A 26,639-nucleotide genomic window follows, 5' to 3' on the forward strand; every position below is an offset into this window, starting at 1 on the left:
GGAGTAGGGAACAAATCCGGCCACACGTCACTGATTATATAATGGGATCAGGGAACACAATCCGGCCACACGTCACTAATTATATAATGGGAGTAGGGAACACAATCCGGCCACACGTCTCTGATTATATAATGGGAGTAGGGAACACAATCTTGCCACACGTCACTGATTATATCATGGGAGTAGGGAACACAATCCGGTCACACGTCTCTGATTACATAATGGGAGTAGGGAACACAATCTTGCCACACGTCACTGATTATATAATGGGAGTAGGGAACACAATCCGGTCACACGTCACTGATTATATAATGGGAGTAGGGAACTCAATCCGGTCACACGTCACTGATTATATAATGGGAGTAGGGAACACAAACCGGCCACACTTCTCTGATTATATAATGGGAGTAGGGAATACAATCCGGCCACACGTCACTGATTATATAATGGGAGTAGGGAACACAATCCGGCCTGACGTCACTGATTATATAATGGGAGTAGGGAACACAATCCGGTCACACGTCACTGATTATATAATGGGAGTAGGGAACACAATCCGGCCACACGTCACTGATTATATAATGGGAGTAGGGAACACAATCCGTCCACACGTCACTGATTATATAATGGGAGTAGGGAACACAATCCGTCCACATGTCACTGATTATATAATGGGAGTAGGGAACACAATCCGGCCAGACGTCACTGATTATATAATGGGAGTAGGGAACACAATCCAGTCACATGTCACTGATTATATAATGGGAGTAGGGAACACAATCCAGCCTAATGTCACTGATTATATAATGGGAGTAGGGGACACAAACCGGCCACACATCACTGATTATAGAATGGGAGTAGGGAAGACAATCCAGCCTAACGACACTGATTATATAATGGTAGTAGGGAACACAATCCGGCCACACGTCACTGATTATATAATGGGAGTAGTGAACACAATTCGGCGACACGTCACTGATTATATAATGGGAGTAGGGGACACAAACCGGCCACACTCACTGATTATAGAATGGGAGTAGGGAACACAATCCAGCCTAACGACACTGATTATATAATGGTAGTAGGGAACACAATCCGGCCACACGTCACTGATTATAGAATGGGAGTAGGGAACACAATCCAGCCTAACGACACTGATTATATAATGGTAGTAGGGAACACAATCCGGTCACACGTCACTGATTATATAATGGGAGTAGGGAACACAATCCGGTCACACGTCACTGATTATATAATGGGAGTATGGAACACAATCCGATCACACGTCACTGATTATATAATGGGAGTAGGGAACACAAACCGGCCACACGTCACTGATTATATAATGGGAGTATGGAACACAATCCGATCACACGTCACTGATTATATAATGGGAGTAGGGAACACAAAACGGCCACACGTCACTGATTATATAATGGGAGTATGGAACACAATCCAGCCTAACGTCACTGATTATATAATGGGAGTAGGGAACACAATCCGGCCACACGTTACTGATTACATAATGGGAGTAGGGAACACAATCCGGCCTGACATCACTGATTATGTAATGGGAGTAGGGAACACAATCCAGTTACATGTCACTGATTATATAATGGGAGTAGGGAACACAAAATGGCCTAAAGTCACTGATTATATAATGGGAGTAGGGAACACTATCTTGCCACCCGTCACTGATTATATAATGGGAGTAGGGAACACAATCCGGTCACACGTCACTGATTATATAATGGGAGTAGGGAACACAATCCGGTCACACGTCACTGATTATATAATGGGAGTAGGGAACACAATCCGGTCACACGTCACTGATTATATAATGGGTGTAGGGAATACAATCCGGCCACAAGTCACTGATTATAGAATGGGAGTAGGGAACACAATCCGGTCACACGTCACTGATTATATAATGGGAGTAGGGAACACAATCCGGTAACACGTCACTGATTATATAATGGGAGTAGGGAACACAATCCGGCCACACGTCACTGATTATATAATGGGAGAAGGGAACACAATCCGGCCATACTTCACTGATTATATACTGGGAGTAGGGAACAAAGTCCCGCCACATGTCACTGATTACATAATGGGAGTAGGGAACACAAACCGGCCACACTTCATTGATTATATAATGGGAGTAGGGAACACAATCCGGCCACACATCACTGATTATATAATGGGAGTAGGGAACACAATCCGGCCACACGTCACTGATTATATAATGGGAGTAGGGAACACAATCCGGCCACACGTCACTGATTATATAATGGGTGTAGGGAACACAATCCAGCCTAACGTCACTGATTATAAAATGGGAGTAGGGAACACAATCCGGCCACACGTTACTGATTACATAATGGGAGTAGGGAACACAATCCGTCCTGACATCACTGATAATGTAATGGGAGTAGGGAACACAATCCAGTTACATGTCACTGATTATATAATGGGAGTAGGGAACACAAAATGGCCTAAAGTCACTGATTATATAATAGGAGTAGGGAACACTATCTTGCCACACGTCACTGATTATATAATGGGAGTAGGGAACACAATCCGGTCACACGTCACTGATTATATAATGGGAGTAGGGAACACAATCCGGTCACACGTCACAGTTTATATAATGGGAGTAGGGAACACAATCCGGTCACACGTCACAGATTATGTAATGGGAGTAGGGAACACAATCCGGTCACACGTCACTTATTATATAATGGGAGTAGGGAACACAATCCGGTCACACGTCACTAATTATATAATGGGAGTAGGGAACAAATCCGGCCACACGTCACTGATTATATAATGGGATCAGGGAACACAATCCGGCCACACGTCACTAATTATATAATGGGAGTAGGGAACACAATCCGGCCACACGTCTCTGATTATATAATGGGAGTAGGGAACACAATCTTGCCACACGTCACTGATTATATCATGGGAGTAGGGAACACAATCCGGTCACACGTCTCTGATTACATAATGGGAGTAGGGAACACAATCTTGCCACACGTCACTGATTATATAATGGGAGTAGGGAACACAATCCGGTCACACGTCACTGATTATATAATGGGAGTAGGGAACTCAATCCGGTCACACGTCACTGATTATATAATGGGAGTAGGGAACACAAACCGGCCACACTTCTCTGATTATATAATGGGAGTAGGGAATACAATCCGGCCACACGTCACTGATTATATAATGGGAGTAGGGAACACAATCCTGCCTGACGTCACTGATTATATAATGGGAGTAGGGAACACAATCCGGTCACACGTCACTGATTATATAATGGGAGTAGGGAACACAATCCGGCCACACGTCACTGATTATATAATGGGAGTAGGGAACACAATCCGGCCATAATTCACTGATTATATACTGGGAGTAGGGAACAAAGTCCCGCCACATGTCACTGATTATATAATGGGAGTAGGGAACACAATCCGGCCACACGTCACTGATTATATACTGGGAGTAGGGAACACAATCCCGCCACACGTCACTGATTATATAATTGGAGTATGGAACACAATCCAGCCTAACGTCACTGATTATATAATGGGAGTAGGGAACACAATCCGGCCACACGTCACTGATTATGTAATGGGAGTAGGGAACACAAACCGGCCACACGTCACTGATTACATAATGGGAGTAGGGAACACAATCCGGTCACACGTCACTGATTATATAATGGGAGTAGGGAACACAATCCGGTCCCACGTCACTGATTATATAATGGGAGTAGGGAACACAATCCGGCCACACGTCACTGATTATATAATGGGAGTAGGGAACACAATGCGGCCACAGGTCACTAATTATATAATGGGTGTAGGGAACACAATCCGGCCACACGTCTCTGATTATATAATGGGAGTAGGGAACACAATCTTGCCACACGTCACTGATTATATCATGGGAGTAGGGAACACAATCCGGTCACACGTCTCTGATTACATAATGGGAGTAGGGAACACAATCTTGCCACACGTCACTGATTATATAATGGGAGTAGGGAACACAATCCGGTCACACGTCACTGATTATATAATGGGAGTAGGGAACTCAATCCGGTCACACGTCACTGATTATATAATGGGAGTAGGGAACACAAACCGGCCACACTTCTCTGATTATATAATGGGAGTAGGGAATACAATCCGGCCACACGTCACTGATTATATAATGGGAGTAGGGAACACAATCCGGCCTGACGTCACTGATTATATAATGGGAGTAGGGAACACAATCCGGTCACACGTCACTGATTATATAATGGGAGTAGGGAACACAATCCGGCCACACGTCACTGATTATATAATGGGAGTAGGGAACACAATCCGTCCACACGTCACTGATTATATAATGGGAGTAGGGAACACAATCCGTCCACATGTCACTGATTATATAATGGGAGTAGGGAACACAATCCGGCCAGACGTCACTGATTATATAATGGGAGTAGGGAACACAATCCAGTCACATGTCACTGATTATATAATGGGAGTAGGGAACACAATCCAGCCTAATGTCACTGATTATATAATGGGAGTAGGGGACACAAACCGGCCACACATCACTGATTATAGAATGGGAGTAGGGAAGACAATCCAGCCTAACGACACTGATTATATAATGGTAGTAGGGAACACAATCCGGCCACACGTCACTGATTATATAATGGGAGTAGTGAACACAATTCGGCGACACGTCACTGATTATATAATGGGAGTAGGGGACACAAACCGGCCACACTCACTGATTATAGAATGGGAGTAGGGAACACAATCCAGCCTAACGACACTGATTATATAATGGTAGTAGGGAACACAATCCGGCCACACGTCACTGATTATAGAATGGGAGTAGGGAACACAATCCAGCCTAACGACACTGATTATATAATGGTAGTAGGGAACACAATCCGGTCACACGTCACTGATTATATAATGGGAGTAGGGAACACAATCCGGTCACACGTCACTGATTATATAATGGGAGTAGGGAACACAATCCGGCCACACGTCACTGATTATATAATGGGAGTAGGGAATACAATCCGGTCACACGTCACTGATTATATAATGGGAGTAGGGAACACAATCCGGTCACACGTCACGGATTATATAATGGGAGTAGGGAACACAATCCGGTCACACGTCACTGATTATATAATGGGAGTAGGGAACACAATCCGGCCACACGTCACTGATTATATAATGGGAGTAGGGAACACAATCCGATCACACGTCACTGATTATATAATGGGAGTAGGGAACACAAACCGGCCACACGTCACTGATTATATAATGGGAGTATGGAACACAATCCAGCCTAACGTCACTGATTATATAATGGGAGTAGGGAACACAATCCGGCCACACGTTACTGATTACATAATGGGAGTAGGGAACACAATCCGGCCTGACATCACTGATTATGTAATGGGAGTAGGGAACACAATCCAGTTACATGTCACTGATTATATAATGGGAGTAGGGAACACAAAATGGCCTAAAGTCACTGATTATATAATGGGAGTAGGGAACACTATCTTGCCACACGTCACTGATTATATAATGGGAGTAGGGAACACAATCCGGTCACACGTCACTGATTATATAATGGGAGTAGGGAACACAATCCGGTCACACGTCACTGATTATATAATGGGAGTAGGGAACACAATCCGGTCACACGTCACTGATTATATAATGGGAGTAGGGAACACAATCCGGTCACACGTCACTGATTATATAATGGGAGTAGGGAACACAATCCAGTCACATGTCACTGATTATATAATGGGAGTAGGGAACACAATCCAGCCTAATGTCACTGATTATATAATGGGAGTAGGGGACACAAACCGGCCACACATCACTGATTATAGAATGGGAGTAGGGAAGACAATCCAGCCTAACGACACTGATTATATAATGGTAGTAGGGAACACAATCCGGCCACACGTCACTGATTATATAATGGGAGTAGTGAACACAATTCGGCGACACGTCACTGATTATATAATGGGAGTAGGGGACACAAACCGGCCACACTCACTGATTATAGAATGGGAGTAGGGAACACAATCCAGCCTAACGACACTGATTATATAATGGTAGTAGGGAACACAATCCGGCCACACGTCACTGATTATAGAATGGGAGTAGGGAACACAATCCAGCCTAACGACACTGATTATATAATGGTAGTAGGGAACACAATCCGGTCACACGTCACTGATTATATAATGGGAGTAGGGAACACAATCCGGTCACACGTCACTGATTATATAATGGGAGTAGGGAACACAATCCGGCCACACGTCACTGATTATATAATGGGAGTAGGGAATACAATCCGGTCACACGTCACTGATTATATAATGGGAGTAGGGAACACAATCCGGTCACACGTCACGGATTATATAATGGGAGTAGGGAACACAATCCGGTCACACGTCACTGATTATATAATGGGAGTAGGGAACACAATCCGGCCACACGTCACTGATTATATAATGGGAGTAGGGAACACAATCCGATCACACGTCACTGATTATATAATGGGAGTAGGGAACACAAACCGGCCACACGTCACTGATTATATAATGGGAGTATGGAACACAATCCAGCCTAACGTCACTGATTATATAATGGGAGTAGGGAACACAATCCGGCCACACGTTACTGATTACATAATGGGAGTAGGGAACACAATCCGGCCTGACATCACTGATTATGTAATGGGAGTAGGGAACACAATCCAGTTACATGTCACTGATTATATAATGGGAGTAGGGAACACAAAATGGCCTAAAGTCACTGATTATATAATGGGAGTAGGGAACACTATCTTGCCACACGTCACTGATTATATAATGGGAGTAGGGAACACAATCCGGTCACACGTCACTGATTATATAATGGGAGTAGGGAACACAATCCGGTCACACGTCACTGATTATATAATGGGAGTAGGGAACACAATCCGGTCACACGTCACTGATTATATAATGGGTGTAGGGAATACAATCCGGCCACAAGTCACTGATTATAGAATGGGAGTAGGGAACACAATCCGGTCACACGTCACTGATTATATAATGGGAGTAGGGAACACAATCCGGTAACACGTCACTGATTATATAATGGGAGTAGGGAACACAATCCGGCCACACGTCACTGATTATATAATGGGAGAAGGGAACACAATCCGGCCATACTTCACTGATTATATACTGGGAGTAGGGAACAAAGTCCCGCCACATGTCACTGATTACATAATGGGAGTAGGGAACACAAACCGGCCACACTTCATTGATTATATAATGGGAGTAGGGAACACAATCCGGCCACACATCACTGATTATATAATGGGAGTAGGGAACACAATCCGGCCACACGTCACTGATTATATAATGGGAGTAGGGAACACAATCCGGCCACACGTCACTGATTATATAATGGGTGTAGGGAACACAATCCAGCCTAACGTCACTGATTATAAAATGGGAGTAGGGAACACAATCCGGCCACACGTTACTGATTACATAATGGGAGTAGGGAACACAATCCGTCCTGACATCACTGATAATGTAATGGGAGTAGGGAACACAATCCAGTTACATGTCACTGATTATATAATGGGAGTAGGGAACACAAAATGGCCTAAAGTCACTGATTATATAATAGGAGTAGGGAACACTATCTTGCCACACGTCACTGATTATATAATGGGAGTAGGGAACACAATCCGGTCACACGTCACTGATTATATAATGGGAGTAGGGAACACAATCCGGTCACACGTCACAGTTTATATAATGGGAGTAGGGAACACAATCCGGTCACACGTCACAGATTATGTAATGGGAGTAGGGAACACAATCCGGTCACACGTCACTTATTATATAATGGGAGTAGGGAACACAATCCGGTCACACGTCACTAATTATATAATGGGAGTAGGGAACAAATCCGGCCACACGTCACTGATTATATAATGGGATCAGGGAACACAATCCGGCCACACGTCACTAATTATATAATGGGAGTAGGGAACACAATCCGGCCACACGTCTCTGATTATATAATGGGAGTAGGGAACACAATCTTGCCACACGTCACTGATTATATCATGGGAGTAGGGAACACAATCCGGTCACACGTCTCTGATTACATAATGGGAGTAGGGAACACAATCTTGCCACACGTCACTGATTATATAATGGGAGTAGGGAACACAATCCGGTCACACGTCACTGATTATATAATGGGAGTAGGGAACTCAATCCGGTCACACGTCACTGATTATATAATGGGAGTAGGGAACACAAACCGGCCACACTTCTCTGATTATATAATGGGAGTAGGGAATACGATCCGGCCACCCGTCACTGATTATATAATGGGAGTAGGGAACACAATCCGGCCTGACGTCACTGATTATATAATGGGAGTAGGGAACACAATCCGGTCACACGTCACTGATTATATAATGGGAGTAGGGAACACAATCCGGCCACACGTCACTGATTATATAATGGGAGTAGGGAACACAATCCGGCCATAATTCACTGATTATATACTGGGAGTAGGGAACAAAGTCCCGCCACATGTCACTGATTATATAATGGGAGTAGGGAACACAATCCGGCCACACGTCACTGATTATATACTGGGAGTAGGGAACACAATCCCGCCACACGTCACTGATTATATAATTGGAGTATGGAACACAATCCAGCCTAACGTCACTGATTATATAATGGGAGTAGGGAACACAATCCGGCCACACGTCACTGATTATGTAATGGGAGTAGGGAACACAAACCGGCCACACGTCACTGATTACATAATGGGAGTAGGGAACACAATCCGGTCACACGTCACTGATTATATAATGGGAGTAGGGAACACAATCCGGTCCCACGTCACTGATTATATAATGGGAGTAGGGAACACAATCCGGCCACACGTCACTGATTATATAATGGGAGTAGGGAACACAATGCGGCCACAGGTCACTGATTATATAATGGGAGTAGGGAACACAATCCGGCCACACGTCACTGATTATATAATGGGAGTAGGGAACACAATCCGGCCACACGTCACTGATTATATAATGGGAGTAGGGAACACAATCCGGCCACACGTCACTGATTATATAATGGGAGTAGGGAACACAATCCGGTCCCACGTCACTGATTATATAATGGGAGCAGGGAACACAATCCGGCCACACGTCACTGATTATATAATGGGAGTAGGGAACACAATCCCACCACACGTCACTGATTATATAATGGGAGCAGGGAACACAATCCGGCCACACGTCACTGATTATATAATGGGAGTAGGGAACACAATCCGGCCACACGTCACTGATTATATAATGGGAGTAGGGAACACAATCCGGTCACACGTCACTGATTATATAATGGGAGTAGGGAACACAATCCGGCCACACGTCACTGATTATATTATGGGAGCAGGGAACACAATCCGGTAACACGTCACTGATTATATAATGGGAGTAGGGAACACAATCTTGCCACACGTCACTGATTATATAATGGGAGTAGGGAACACAATCTTGCCACACGTCACTGATTATATACTGGGAGTAGGGAACACAATCCGGTCACACGTCACTGATTATATAATGGGAGTAGGGAACACAATCCGGTCACACGTCACTGATTATATAATGGGAGCAGGGAACACAATCCGGTCACACGTCACTGATTATATACTGGGAGTAGGGAACACAATCCGGTCACACGTCACTGATTATATAATGGGAGCAGGGAACACAATCCGGCCACACGTCACTGATTATATAATGGGAGTAGGGAACACAATCCGGTCACACGTCACTGATTATATAATGGGAGTAGGGAATACAATCCGGCCACACGTCACTGATTATATAATGGGTGTAGGGAACACAATCCGGCCACACGTCACTGATTATATAATGGGAGTAGGGAACACAATCCGGCCACACGTCACTGATTATATAATAGGAGTAGGGAACACAATGCGGCCACACGTCACTGATTATATAATGGGAGTAGGGAACACAATCCGGCCTGACATCACTGATTATGTAATGGGAGTAGGGAACACAATCCGGCCACACGTCACTGATTATATAATGGGTGTAGGGAACACAATCCGGCCTGACGTCACTGATTATATAATGGGTGTAGGGAACACAATCCGGCCACACGTCACTGATTATATAATGGGTGTAGGGAACACAATCCGGCCTGACGTCACTGATTATATAATGGGTGTAGGGAACACAATCCGGCCACATGTCACTGATTATATAATGGGAGTAGGGAACACAATGCGGCCACACGTCACTGATTATATTATGGGAGTAGGGAACACAATCCGGTCACACGTCACTGATTATATAATGGGTGTAGGGAACACAATCCGGCCACACGTCACTGATTATATAATAGGAGTAGGGAACACAATGCGGCCACACGTCACTGATTATATAATGGGAGTAGGGAACACAATCCGGCCACACGTCACTGATTATATTATGGGAGTAGGGAACACAATCCAGTCACATGTCACTGATTATATAATGGGAGTAGGGAACACAATCCAGTCACATGTCACTGATTATATAATGGGAGTAGGGAACACAATCCGGCCACACGTCACTGATTATATAATGGGAGTAGGGAACACAATCCGGCCACACGTCACTGATTATATAATGGGAGTAGGGAACACAATCCGGCCACACGTCACTGATTATATAATGGGAGTAGGGAACACAATCCGGCCACACGTCACTGATTATATAATGGGAGTAGGGAACACAATCCGGCCACACGTCACTGATTATATAATGGGAGTAGGGAACACAATCCAGTCACATGTCACTGATTATATAATGGGAGTAGGGAACACAATCCGGCCACACGTCACTGATTATATAATGGGAGTAGGGAACACAATCCGGCCACACGTCACTGATTATATAATGGGAGTAGGGAACACAATCCGGCCACACGTCACTGATTACATAATGGGAGTAGGGAACACAATCCGGCCACACATCACTGATTATCTAATGGGAGTAGGGACACAATCCAGCCTAACGTCACTGATTATATAATGGCAGTAGGGAACACAATCCGGCCACATGTCACTGATTATATAATGGGAGTACGGACACAATCCAGCCACACGTCACTGATTATATAATGGGAGTAGGGAACACAATCCAGTCACATGTCACTGATTATATAATGGGAGTAGGGAACACAATCCGGTTACACGTCACTGATTATATAATGGGAGCAGGGAACACAATCCGGTCACACAACACTGATTATATAATGGGAGTAGGGAACAGAATCCGGCCACACGTCACTGATTATATAATGGGAGTAGGGAACACAATCCAGTCACATGTCACTGATTATATAATGGGAGTAGGGAACACAATCCAGCCTAACGTCACTGATTATATAATGGGAGTAGGGAACACAATCCAGCCTAACGACACTGATTATATAATGGGAGTAGGGAACACAATCCGGCCACACATCACTGATTATATAATGGGAGTAGGGAACACTATCTTGCCACACGTCACTGATTATATAATGGGAGTAGGGAACACAATCCGGCCACACGTCACTGATTATATATTGGGAGTAGGGAACACAATCCAGCCTAACGTCACTATTTATATAATGGGAGTAGGGAACACAATCGGGCCACACGTTACTGATGATATAATGGGAGTAGGGAACACAATCCGGCCACACGTCTCTGATTATATAATGGGAGTAGGGAACACAATCCGGTCACGCGTCACTGATTATATAATGGGAGTAGGGAACACAATCCGGCCACACGTCACTGATTATGTAATGGGAGTAGGGAACACAATCCGGCCACACGTCACTGATTATGTAATGGGAGTAGGGAACACAATCCGGCCACACGTCACTGATTATATAATGGGAGTAGGGAACACAATCCGGTCACGCGTCACTGATTATATAATGGGAGTAGGGAACACAATCCGTCCACACGTCACTGATTATATAATGGGAGTAGGGAACACAATCCGTCCACATGTCACTGATTATATAATGGGAGTAGGGAACACAATCCGGCCAGACGTCACTGATTATATAATGGGAGTAGGGAACACAATCCAGTCACATGTCACTGATTATATAATGGGAGTAGGGGACACAAACCGGCCACACATCACTGATTATAGAATGGGAGTAGGGAAGACAATCCAGCCTAACGACACTGATTATATAATGGTAGTAGGGAACACAATCCGGCCACACGTCATTGATTATATAATGGGAGTAGGGAACACAATTCGGCGACACGTCACTGATTATATAATGGGAGTAGGGGACACAAACCGGCCACACATCACTGATTATAGAATGGGAGTAGGGAACACAATCCAGCCTAACGACACTGATTATATAATGGTAGTAGGGAACACAATCCGGCCACACGTCACTGATTATAGAATGGGAGTAGGGAACACAATCCAGCCTAAAGACACTGATTATATAATGGTAGTAGGGAACACAATCCGGTCACACGTCACTGATTATATAATGGGAGTAGGGAACACAATCCGGTCACACGTCACTGATTATATAATGGGAGTAGGGAACACAATCCGGCCACACGTCACTGATTATATAATGGGAGTATGGAACACAATCCGATCACACGTCACTGATTATATAATGGGAGTAGGGAACACAAACCGGCCACACGTCACTGATTATATAATGGGAGTAGGGAACACAATCCAGCCTAACGTCACTGATTATATAATGGGAGTAGGGAACACAATCCGGCCACACGTTACTGATTACATAATGGGAGTAGGGAACATAATCCGGCCTGACATCACTGATTATGTAATGGGAGTAGGGAACACAATCCAGTTACATGTCACTGATTATATAATGGGAGTAGGGAACACAAAATGGCCTAAAGTCACTGATTATATAATGGGAGTAGGGAACACTATCTTGCCACACGTCACTGATTATATAATGGGAGTAGGGAACACAATCCGGTCACACGTCACTGATTATATAATGGGAGTAGGGAACACAATCCGGTCAGACGTCACAGTTTATATAATGGGAGTAGGGAACACAATCCGGTCACACGTCACAGATTATGTAATGGGAGTAGGGAACACAATCCGGTCACACGTCACTTATTATATAATGGGAGTAGGGAACACAAACCGGCCACACTTCTCTGATTATATAATGGGAGTAGGGAATACAATCCGGCCACACGTCACTGATTATATAATGGGAGTAGGGAACACAATCCGGCCTGACGTCACTGATTATATAATGGGAGTAGGGAACACAATCCGGTCACACGTCACTGATTATATAATGGGAGTAGGGAACACAATCCGTCCACACGTCACTGATTATATAATGGGAGTAGGGAACACAATCCGTCCACATGTCACTGATTATATAATGGGAGTAGGGAACACAATCCGGCCAGACGTCACTGATTATATAATGGGAGTAGGGAACACAATCCAGTCACATGTCACTGATTATATAATGGGAGTAGGGAACACAATCCAGCCTAATGTCACTGATTATATAATGGGAGTAGGGGACAAAAACCGGCCACACATCACTGATTATAGAATGGGAGTAGGGAAGACAATCCAGCCTAACGACACTGATTATATAATGGTAGTAGGGAACACAATCCGGCCACACGTCACTGATTATAGAATGGGAGTAGGGAACACAATCCAGCCTAACGACACTGATTATATAATGGTAGTAGGGAACACAATCCGGTCACACGTCACTGATTATATAATGGGAGTAGGGAACACAATCCGGTCACACGTCACTGATTATATAATGGGAGTAGGGAACACAATCCGGCCACACGTCACTGATTATATAATGGGAGTATGGAACACAATCCGATCACACGTCACTGATTATATAATGGGAGTAGGGAACACAAACCGGCCACACGTCACTGATTATATAATGGGAGTAGGGAACACAATCCAGCCTAACGTCACTGATTATATAATGGGAGTAGGGAACACAATCCGGCCACACGTTACTGATTACATAATGGGAGTAGGGAACACAATCCGGCCTGACATCACTGATTATGTAATGGGAGTAGGGAACACAATCCAGTTACATGTCACTGATTATATAATGGGAGTAGGGAACACAAAATGGCCTAAAGTCACTGATTATATAATGGGAGTAGGGAACACTATCTTGCCACACGTCACTGATTATATAATGGGAGTAGGGAACACAATCCGGTCACACGTCACTGATTATATAATGGGAGTAGGGAACACAATCCGGTCACACGTCACAGTTTATATAATGGGAGTAGGGAACACAATCCGGTCACACGTCACAGATTATGTAATGGGAGTAGGGAACACAATCCGGTCACACGTCACTTATTATATAATGGGAGTAGGGAACACAAACCGGCCACACTTCTCTGATTATATAATGGGAGTAGGGAATACAATCCGGCCACACGTCACTGATTATATAATGGGAGTAGGGAACACAATCCGGCCTGACGTCACTGATTATATAATGGGAGTAGGGAACACAATCCGGTCACACGTTACTGATTATATAATGGGAGTAGGGAATACAATCCGGCCACAAGTCACTGATTATATAATGGGAGTAGGGAACACAATCCGGTCACACGTCACTGATTATATAATGGGAGTAGGGAACACAATCCGGTCACACGTCATTGATTATATAACGGGATTAGGGAACACAATTCGGCCACACGTCATTGATTATATAATGGGAGTAGGGAACACAATCCGGCCATACGTCACTGATTATATAATGGGAGTAGGGAACACAATCCGGCCATACTTCACTGATTATATACTGGGTGTAGGGAACACAATCCGGTCACACGTCACTGATTATGTAATGGGAGTAGGGATCACAATCCGTCCACACGTCACTGATTATATAATGGTAGTAGGGAACACAATCCGGCCACACGTCACTGATTATCAAATGGGAGTAGGGAACACAATCCGGTCACACATCACTGATTATATAATGGGAGTAGGGAACACAATTCGGCCACACGTCACTGATTATATAATGGGAGTAGGGAACACAATCCGGCCACGCGTCACTGATTATATAATGGGAGTAGGGAACACAACCCGGTCACACGTCACTGATTATATAATGGGAGTAAGGACACAATCCAGCCTAACGTCACTGATTATATAATGGGAGTAGGGAACACAATCCGGTCACACGTCACTGATTATCTAATGGGAGTAGGGACACAATCCAGCCTAACGTCACTGATTATATAATGGGAGTAGGGAACACAATCCGGCCACACGTCACTGATAATCTAATGGGAGTAGGGACACAATCCAGCCTAACGTCACTGATTATATAATGGGAGTAGGGAACACAATCCGGCCTAACGTCACTGATTATATAATGGGAGTAGGGAACACAATCCGGCCACACGTCACTGATTATATAATGGGAGTAGGGAACAGAATCCGGTCACGCGTCACTGATTATATAATGGGAGTAGTGAACATAATCCGGTCACACGTCACTGATTATATAATGGGAGTAGGGAACACAATCCCGCCACACCTCACTGATTATGTAATGGGAGTAGGGAACACAATCCGGTCACGCGTCACTGATTATATAATGGGAGTAGGGATCACAATCCGGTCACACGTCACTGATTATATAATGGGAGTAGGGAACACTATCCGGTCACGCGTCACTGATTATATAATGGGAGTAGGGAACACAATCCGGTCACACGTCACAGATTATACAATGGGAGTAGGGGACACAATCCGGTCACACGTCACTGATTAAATAATGGGAGTAGGGAACACAATCCGGTCACACGTCACTGATTATATAATGGTAGTAGGGAACACAATCCGGCCACAGGTCACTGATTATGTAATGGGAGTAGGGAACACAATCCAGTCACATGTCACTGATTATATAATGTGAGTAGGGAACACAAACCGGCCTAACGTCACTGATTATATAATGGGAGTAGGGAACACAATCCAGTCACACGTCACTGATTATATAATGGGAGTAGGGAACACAATCCGGTCACACGTCACAGTTTATATAATGGGAGTAGGGAACACAATCCGGTCACACATCACAGATTATGTAATGGGAGTAGGGAACACAATCCGGTCACACGTCACTGATTATATAATGGGAGTAGGGAACTCAATCCGGTCACACGTCACTAATTATATAATGGGAGTAGGGAACACAATCCGGCCACACGTCTCTGATTATATAATGGGAGTAGGGAACACAATCTTGCCACACGTCACTGATTATATCATGGGAGTAGGGAACACAATCCGGTCACACGTCTCTGATTATATATTGGGAGTAGGGAACACAATCCGGTCACACGTCACTGATTATATAATGGGAGTAGGGAACACAAACCGGCCACACTTCTCTGATTATATAACGGGAGTAGGGAATACAAACCGGCCACACGTCACTGATTATCTAATGGGAGTAGGGACACAATCCAGCCTAACGTCACTGATTATATAATGGGAGTAGGGAACACAATCCGGTCACACATCACTGATTATATAATGGGAGTAGGGAACAGAATCCGGCCACACGTCACTGATTATATAATGGGAGTAGGGAACACAATCCAGTCACATGTCACTGATTATATAATGGGAGTAGGGAACACAATCCAGCCTAACGTCACTGATTATATAATGGGAGTAGGGAACACAATCCAGCCTAACGACACTGATTATATAATGGGAGTAGGGAACACAATCCGGTCACACGTCACTGATTATATAATGGGAGTAGGGAACACTATCTTGCCAGACGTCACTGATTATATAATGGGAGTAGGGAACACAATCCGGCCACACGTCACTGATTATATAATGGGAGTAGGGAACACAATCCAGCCTAACGTCACTGATTATATAATGGGAGTAGGGAACACTATCTTGCCACACGTCACTGATTATATAATGGGAGTAGGGAACACAATCCGGCCACACGTCACTGATTATATAATGGGAGTAGGGAACACAATCCAGCCTAACGTCACTGATTATATAATGGGAGTAGGGAACACAATCCGGCCACACGTCACTGATTATATAATGGGAGTAGGGAACACAATCCGGTCACGCGTCACTGATTATATAATGGGAGTATGGAACACAATCCGGTCACACGTCACTGATTATATAATGGGAGTAGGGAACACAATCCGGTCACACGTCACTGATTATATAATGGGAGTAGGGAACACAATCCGGTCGCACGTCACTGATTATATAATGGGAGCAGGGAACACAATCCGGTCACGCGTCACTGATTATATAATGGGAGTAGGGAACACAATCCCGCCACACGTCACTGATTATATACTGGGAGTAGGGAACACAATCCGGTCACGCGTCACTGATTATATAATGGGAGTAGGGAACCCAATCCAGTCACATGTCACTGATTATATAATGGGAGTAGGGAACACAATCCAGCCTAACGTCACTGATTATATAATGGGAGTAGGGAATACAATCCAGCCTAACGACACTGATTATATAATGGGAGTAGGGAACACAATCCGGTCACACGTCACTGATTATATAATGGGAGTAGGGAACACTATCTTGCCACACGTCACTGATTATATAATGGGAGTAGGGAACACAATCCGGCCACACGTCACTGATTATATAATGGGAGTAGGGAACACAATCCAGCCTAACGTCACTGATTATATAATGGGAGTAGGGAACACTATCTTGCCACACGTCACTGATTATATAATGGGAGTAGGGAACACAATCCGGCCACACGTCACTGATTATATAATGGGAGTAGGGAACACAATCCAGCCTAACGTCACTGATTATATAATGGGAGTAGGGAACACAATCCGGCCACACGTCACTGATTATATAATGGGAGTAGGGAACACAATCCGGTCACGCGTCACTGATTATATAATGGGAGTAGGGAACACAATCCGTTCACACGTCACTGATTATATAATGGGAGTAGGGAACACAATCCGGCCACACGTCACTGATTATATAATGGGAGTAGGGAACACAATCCGGTCACGCGTCACTGATTATATAATGGGAGTAGGGAACACAATCCGGTCACACGTCACAGTTTATATAATGGGAGTAGGGAACACAATCCGGTCACACGTCACAGATTATATAATGGGAGTAGGGAACACAATCCGGTCACACGTCACAGATTATATAATGGGAGTAGGGAACACAACCCAGCCTAACGTCACTGATTATATAAGGGGAGCAGGGCTGTACGACCCGGTCGCACATCACGGATTAGGTTTATTGCAGATTTAGCAATCTAACTACCTGCAACTCAATATCACCAAGATCAAGGAGATAGTGGTGGACTTTAGGAGATCTAGGCCTCATATGGAGCCAGTGATCATTAATGGAGAATGTGTGGAGCAGGTTAAGACCTACAAGTATCTGGGAGTACAGTTAGACGAGAAGCTAGACTGGACTGCCAACACAGATGCCTTGTGCAGGAAGGCACCGAGTCGAATGTACTTCCTAAGAAGGTTGGCGTCATTCAATGTCTGTAGTGAGATGCTGAAGATGTTCTATAGGTCAGTTGTGGAGAGCGCCCTCTTCTTTGTGGTGGCGTGTTGGGGAGGAAGCATTAAGAAGAGGGACGCCTCATGTCTTAATAAGCTGGTAAGGAAGGCGGGCTCTGTCTTGGGCAAAGTACTGGAGAGTTTAACATCGGTAGCTGAGCGAAGGGCGCTGAGTAGGCTACGGTCAAATATGGACAACTCTGAACATCCTCTACATAGCACCATCCAGAGACAGAGAAGCAGTTTCAGCGACAGGTTACTATCGATGCAATGCTCCTCAGACAGGATGAAGAGGTCAATACTCCCCAATGCCATTAGGCTTTACAATTCAACCGCCAGGACTTAAGAACTTTTTTAAAAGCTATTATTAATGCTTTTTGAGATAGTGATTTAGATGCATATCATATTTTTTTACTGAATTAAGTATTGTATGTAATTAGTTTTGCTACAACAAGTGTATGGGACATTGGAAAAAAGTTGAATTTCCCCATGGGGATGAATAAAGTATCTATCTATCTATCTATCTATCTAATATACTACAACAAAACAGACAATAACAGTAAATTTAAACATTTCCATCTGCATCTGGCTGACATTTTTCCCTGCGCAATGTTCCTGGAACACCTCCATGGTATCTCTGGTCACAGCAAATTCTTTCTCCATGGTTACCGGCCACAGACATACTCCCTGAACATTGCCAGGCAACCTGCCTGTGTGCACCCCTCCACTGCTGCATCCAGGACCCATCTCTGTAGCTCCGGAAGCAAATTTACTGAGACACCCTTCTCTCCTTATTTTGAAATGTAACCAGAGAGTGAGAAGCTTGCCTGTGGCTATGCGAATCAGCGTGTAGCCTCACACATTGACGGCCACCATGTTGGATTATCATCTCACCTCACCCTCTATAAACATGTTGGATTAATGCCGGCTTCTGCAAATCCAGTCACCTTATTTTAAAATGTCAGTGTAAGCTGTGCGGTGTTTGTCTGAACTCATTTGTAAAACAAACTATTAATATCTCCGTTCTGGGCTCCTCTTTCCCCTCTTTATTCCCTCTGCACTCTCAGACAGGATGCAGGGCTTCGACCCGAAGCTCAACCGTCCCCCAGATGCTGCGTGACCTGTGGAGTTTCTCCAGTAAACGTCTGTGGCTCCGGGTCCCAATGTCCGCATTCTCCTGCATCACCTGTCCCTCTGACACAGCCGCAGCCCGGTGGGCAATTTGTCGCAGACTAACCCTCTCTCTCTTTCTTTCACAGGGACATTCTCTTTCTGAAGAACGGGTCAGCAGTCGATGCGGCCATTGCCAGCATGCTCTGTGACGGGCTGCACAACGCACAGAGCATGGGGATTGGAGGAGGCTTCTATATGATCATTTACGACGCACAGACAGGTGTGTGCTCTATCAACTGGCCTTCCCCCTTCAGCCACAACTTTCTGCATTCAACACCAACTGGGAGGGGTATCTGAGGGCCTCCAGCCACTTCCTGCAGACAGTCTCTCCCAAACCTTCAGGCTGTTCCGCTCCTTGTTGCTGGGCTGAGGGAGAAAGCAGGATCATCCCAGATTTGAAACAGGAAACTGCGTCTGCAGAAGGCATTTACATTCATGGTTTAGAGGAACTGTCGTCATTGGGGGGAAGGGGTCAGGAGGTGTAGATGGAGAGGAACTGTTGTCATTGGGGAGTCAGGAGGTGTAGATGGAGAGGAACTGTTGTCATTGGGGGTCAGGAGGAGTAGATGGAGAGGTACTGTTGTCATTGGGGGGTCAGGAGGTGTAGATGGAGAGGAACTGTTGTCATTGGGGGTCAGGAGGTGTAGATGGAGGGGAGCTGTTGTCATGGGGGGGTCAGGAGGTGTAGATGGAGAGGAACTGTTGTCATGGGGGGGTCAGGAGGTGTAGATGGAGGGGAACTGTTGTCATGGGGGGTCAGGTGGTGTAGTTGGAGAAGAACTGTTGTCATTGGGAGTCAGCAGGTGTAGATGGAGAGGAACTGGCATGGGGGGGGTCAGGAGGTGTAAAAGGAGAGGAACTGTTGTCATTGGGTGTGTCAGGAAGTGTAGATGGAGAGGAACTGTTGTCATTGGGGTGTAAGGAGCTGTAGATGGAGTGGAACTGTTGTCATGGGGGGTTCAGGAGGTGTAGATGGAGAGGAACTGTTGTCATTGGGGGGGTCAGGAGCTGTAGTTGGAGATGAACTGTTGTCATGGGGGGTCAGGAGGTGTAGATGGAGAGGAACTGTTGTCATTCGGGGTCAGGAGGTGTAGATGGAGAGGAACTGTTGTCATTGGGGGGTCAGGAGGTGTAGATGTAGAGGAAATGTTGTCATTGGGGGTCAGGAGGTATAGATGGAGAGGAACTGTTGTCATTGGGGGTGTCAGGAGGTGTAGATGGAGAGGAACTGTTCTCATTGGGGGGGTCGGGAGGTGTAGATGGAGAGGAACTGTTGTCATTGGTGAGACAGGAGGTGTAGATGGAGGGGAACTGTTGTCATTGGGGTGGTCAGGAGCTGTAGATGGAGAGGAACTGTTGTCATGGGGGGGTCAGGAGTTGTAGATGGAGAGGAACTGTTGTCATGGGGGGTCAGGAGGTGTAGATGGAGGGGAACTGTTGTCATTGGGGGTGTCAGGAGGTGTAGATGGAGAGGAACTGTTGTCATTGGGGGGTCAGGAGGTGTAGATGGAGGGGAGCTGTTGTCATGGGGGGGTCAGGAGGTGTAGATGGAGAGGAACTGTTGTCATGGGGGGTCAGGAGGTGTAAATGGAGAGGAACTGTTGTCATTGGGGGTGTCAGGAAGTGTAGATGGAGAGGAACTGTTGTCATTGGTGGGTCAGGAGGTGTAGATGGAGGGGAGCTTTTGTCATGGGGGGTCAGGAGGTGTAGATGGAGAGGAACTGTTGTCATGGGGGGGTCAGGAGGAGTAGATGGAGAGGAACTGTTGTCATTGGGGGTGTCAGGAGGTGTAGATGGAGAGGAACTGTTGTCATTGGGGGGTCAGGAGGTGTAGATGGAGAGGAACTGTTGTCATTGGGGGGGTCAGGAGGTGTAGATGGAGAGGAACTGTTGTCATTGGAGGGCTCAGGAGGTGTAGATGGAAAGGAAATGTTCTCATTAGGGGGGTCAGGAAGTGTAGATGGAGAGGAACTGTTCTCATTGGGCAGTCAGGAGGTGAGATGGAGAGGATCTGTTGTCTTTGGGAGTGTCAGGAGGTGTAGATGGAGAGGAACTGTTGTCATTGGGGGGGTCAGGAGCTGTAGATGGAGAGGAACTGTTGTAATGCGGGGTCAGGAGGTGTAGATGGAGAGGAACTGTTGTCATTGGGGGGGGGGTCAGGAGCTGTAGATGGAGAGGAACTGTTGTCATGCGGGGTCAGGAGCTGTAGATGGAGAGGAACTGTTGTCATTGGGTGGTTGTCAGGAGGTGTAGATGGAGAGGAACTGTTGTCATGCGGGGTCAGGTGGTGTAGTTGGAGAGGAACTGTTGTCATTCGGGGTCAGGAGGTGTAGATGGAGAGGAACTGTTGTCATTGGGGGGTCAGGAGGTGTAGATGGAGAGGAACTGTTGTCATTGGGGGGGTCAGGAGGTGTAGATGGAGAGGAACTGTTGTCATTGGAGGGCTCAGGAGGTGTAGATGGAAAGGAAATGTTCTCATTAGGGGGGTCAGGAAGTGTAGATGGAGAGGAACTGTTCTCATTGGGCAGTCAGGAGGTGAGATGGAGAGGATCTGTTGTCTTTGGGAGTGTCAGGAGGTGTAGATGGAGAGGAACTGTTGTCATTGGGGGGGTCAGGAGCTGTAGATGGAGAGGAACTGTTGTAATGCGGGGTCAGGAGGTGTAGATGGAGAGGAACTGTTGTCATTGGGGGGGGGTCAGGAGCTGTAGATGGAGAGGAACTGTTGTCATGCGGGGTCAGGAGCTGTAGATGGAGAGGAACTGTTGTCATTGGGTGGTTGTCAGGAGGTGTAGATGGAGAGGAACTGTTGTCATGCGGGGTCAGGTGGTGTAGTTGGAGAGGAACTGTTGTCATTCGGGGTCAGGAGGTGTAGATGGAGAGGAACTGTTGTCATTGGGGGGTCAGGAGGTGTAGATGTAGAGGAAATGTTGTCATTGGGGGTCAGGAGGTGTAGATGGAGAGGAACCGTTGTCATTGGGGGTGTCAGGAGGTGTAGATGGAGAGGAACTGTTCTCATTGGGGGTGTCAGGAGGTGTAGATGGAGGGGAGCTGTTGTCATGGGGGGTCAGGAGGTGTAGATGGAGAGGAACTGTTGTCATGGGGGGTCAGGAGGTGTAGATGGAGGGGAACTTGTCATGGGGGGTCAGGTGGTGTAGTTGGAGAAGAACTGTTGTCATTGGGGGTCAGGAGGTGTAGATGGAGAGGAACTGGCATGGGGGGGGTCAGGAGGTGTAAAAGGAGAGGAACTGTTGTCACTGGGTGTGTCAGGAAGTGTAGATGGAGAGGAACTGTTGTCATTGGGGTGTAAGGAGCTGTAGATGGAGTGGAACTGTTGTCATGGGGGGTTCAGCAGGTGTAGATGGAGAGGAACTGTTGTCATTGGGGGGGTCAGGAGCTGTAGATGGAGTGGAACTGTTGTCATGCGGGGTCAGGTGGTGTAGTTGGAGAAGAACTGTTGTCATTGGGGGTGTCAGGAGGTGTAGATGGAGAGGAACTGTTCTCATTGGGGGGGTCAGGAGGTGTAGATGGAGAGGAACTGCTGTCATTGGTGAGTCAGGAGGTGTAGATGGAGGGGAGCTGTTGTCATGGGGGGGTCAGGAGGTGTAGATGGAGAGGAACTGTTGTCATGGGGGGTCAGGAGGTGTAGATGGAGAGGAACTGTTGTCATTGGGGGTGTCAGGAAGTGTAGATGGAGAGGAACTGTTGTCATGGGGGGTCAGGAGGTGTAGATGGAGGGGAACTGTTGTCATGGGGGGTCTGGTGGTGTAGTTGGAGAAGAACTGTTGTCATTGGGAGTCAGCAGGTCTAGATGGAGAGGAACTGGCATGGGGGGGGTCAGGAGGTGTAAAAGGAGAGGAACTGTTGTCACTGGGTGTGTCAGGAAGTGTAGATGGAGAGGAACTGTTGTCATTGGTGGGTCAGGAGGTGTAGATGGAGGGGAGCTTTTGTCATGGGGGGTCAGGAGGTGTAGATGGAGAGGAACTGTTGTCATGGGGGGTCAGGAGGAGTAGATGGAGAGGAACTGTTGTCATTGGGGGTGTCAGGAGGTGTAGATGGAGAGGAACTGTTGTCATTGGGGGGTCAGGAGGTGTAGATGGAGAGGAACTGTTGTCATTGGGGGGGTCAGGAGGTGTAGATGGAGAGGAACTGTTGTCATTGGAGGGCTCAGGAGGTGTAGATGGAAAGGAAATGTTCTCATTAGGGGGGTCAGGAAGTGTAGATGGAGAGGAACTGTTCTCATTGGGCAGTCAGGAGGTGAGATGGAGAGGATCTGTTGTCTTTGGGAGTGTCAGGAGGTGTAGATGGAGAGGAACTGTTGTCACTGGGGGGGTCAGGAGCTGTAGATGGAGAGGAACTGTTGTAATTGGGGGTCAGGAGGTGTAGATGGAGAGGAACTGTTGTCACTGGGGGGTCAGGAGGTGTAGATGGAGAGGAACTGTTGTCATTGGGGGGGGGGTCAGGAGCTGTAGATGGAGAGGAACTGTTGTCATGCGGGGGTCAGGTGGTGTAGTTGGAGAGGAACTGTTGTCATTCGGGGTCAGGAGGTGTAGATGGAGAGGAACTGTTGTCATTGGGGGGTCAGGAGGTGTAGATGTAGAGGAAATGTTGTCATTGGGGGTCAGGAGGTGTAGATGGAGAGGAACCGTTGTCATTGTGGGTGTCAGGAGGTGTAGATGGAGAGGAACTGTTGTCATGCGGGGTCAGGTGGTGTAGTTGGAGAGGAACTGTTGTCATTCGGGGTCAGGTGGTGTAGTTGGAGAGGAACTGTTGTCATTCGGGGTCAGGAGGTGTAGATGGAGAGGAACTGTTGTCATTGGGGGGTCAGGAGGTGTAGATGTAGAGGAAATGTTGTCATTGGGGGTCAGGAGGTGTAGATGGAGAGGAACCGTTGTCATTGGGGGTGTCAGGAGGTGTAGATGGAGAGGAACTGTTCTCATTGGGGGTGTCAGGAGGTGTAGATGGAGGGGAGCTGTTGTCATGGGGGTCAGGAGGTGTAGATGGAGAGGAACTGTTGTCATGGGGGGGTCAGGAGGTGTAGATGGAGGGGAACTGTTGTCATGGGGGGTCAGGTGGTGTAGTTGGAGAAGAACTGTTGTCATTGGGGGACAGGAGGTGTAGATGGAGAGGAACTGGCATGGGGGGGGTCAGGAGGTGTAAAAGGAGAGGAACTGTTGTCATTGGGGTGTAAGGAGCTGTAGATGGAGTGGAACTGTTGTCATGGGGGGTTCAGCAGGTGTAGATGGAGAGGAACTGTTGTCATTGGGGGGGTCAGGAGCTGTAGATGGAGTGGAACTGTTGTCATGCGGGGTCAGGTGGTGTAGTTGGAGAAGAACTGTTGTCATTGGGGGTGTCAGGAGGTGTAGATGGAGAGGAACTGTTCTCATTGGGGGGGTCAGGAGGTGTAGATGGAGAGGAACTGCTGTCATTGGTGAGTCAGGAGGGGTAGATGGAGGGGAGCTGTTGTCATGGGGGGGTCAGGAGGTGTAGATGGAGAGGAACTGTTGTCATGGGGGGTCAGGAGGTGTAGATGGAGAGGAACTGTTGTCATTGGGGGTGTCAGGAAGTGTAGATGGAGAGGAACTGTTGTCATGGGGGGTCAGGAGGTGTAGATGGAGGGGAACTGTTGTCATGGGGGGTCAGGTGGTGTAGTTGGAGAAGAACTGTTGTCATTGGGAGTCAGCAGGTCTAGATGGAGAGGAACCGGCATGGGGGGTCAGGAGGTGTAAAAGGAGAGGAACTGTTGTCACTGGGTGTGTCAGGAAGTGTAGATGGAGAGGAACTGTTGTCATTGGGGTGTAAGGAGCTGTAGATGGAGTGGAACTGTTGTCATGGGGGGTTCAGGAGGTGTAGATGGAGAGGAACTGTTGTCATTGGGGGGGTCAGGAGGTGTAGATGGAGAGGAAATGTTGTCATGCTGGGTCAGGTGGTGTAGTTGGAGATGAACTGTTGTCATGGGGGGTCAGGAGGTGTAGATGGAGAGGAACTGTTGTCATTCGGGGTCAGGAGGTGTAGATGGAGAGGAACTGTTGTCATTGGAGGGCTCAGGAGGTGTAGATGGAAAGGAAATGTTCTCATTAGGGGGGTCAGGAAGTGTAGATGGAGAGGAACTGTTCTCATTGGGCAGTCAGGAGGTGAGATGGAGAGGATCTGTTGTCTTTGGGAGTGTCAGGAGGTGTAGATGGAGAGGAACTGTTGTCATTGGGGGGGTCAGGAGCTGTAGATGGAGAGGAACTGTTGTAATGCGGGGTCAGGAGGTGTAGATGGAGAGGAACTGTTGTCATTGGGGGGGGGTCAGGAGCTGTAGATGGAGAGGAACTGTTGTCATGCGGGGTCAGGAGCTGTAGATGGAGAGGAACTGTTGTCATTGGGTGGTTGTCAGGAGGTGTAGATGGAGAGGAACTGTTGTCATGCGGGGTCAGGTGGTGTAGTTGGAGAGGAACTGTTGTCATTCGGGGTCAGGAGGTGTAGATGGAGAGGAACTGTTGTCATTGGGGGGTCAGGAGGTGTAGATGTAGAGGAAATGTTGTCATTGGGGGTCAGGAGGTGTAGATGGAGAGGAACCGTTGTCATTGGGGGTGTCAGGAGGTGTAGATGGAGAGGAACTGTTCTCATTGGGGGGTGTCAGGAGGTGTAGATGGAGGGGAGCTGTTGTCATGGGGGGTCAGG

General features: G+C 46.7%; 1 protein-coding gene across 1 annotated transcript in view; it reads left to right on the forward strand.

Annotated features, from left to right (window-relative positions):
- Positions 1-26,639, forward strand: part of LOC140732860 (glutathione hydrolase 1 proenzyme-like) — a 1,003,644-nt gene that overhangs the window by 240,209 nt on the left and 736,796 nt on the right. The window contains exon 3 of the mRNA XM_073055492.1: positions 20,060-20,193. Coding sequence (XP_072911593.1) covers positions 20,060-20,193 — 134 coding nt within the window. The remainder of the gene's footprint in view (positions 1-20,059; positions 20,194-26,639) is intronic.

Source organism: Hemitrygon akajei, chromosome 9 (assembly GCF_048418815.1).
Source record: "Hemitrygon akajei chromosome 9, sHemAka1.3, whole genome shotgun sequence".
NCBI lineage: Eukaryota > Metazoa > Chordata > Chondrichthyes > Myliobatiformes > Dasyatidae > Hemitrygon > Hemitrygon akajei.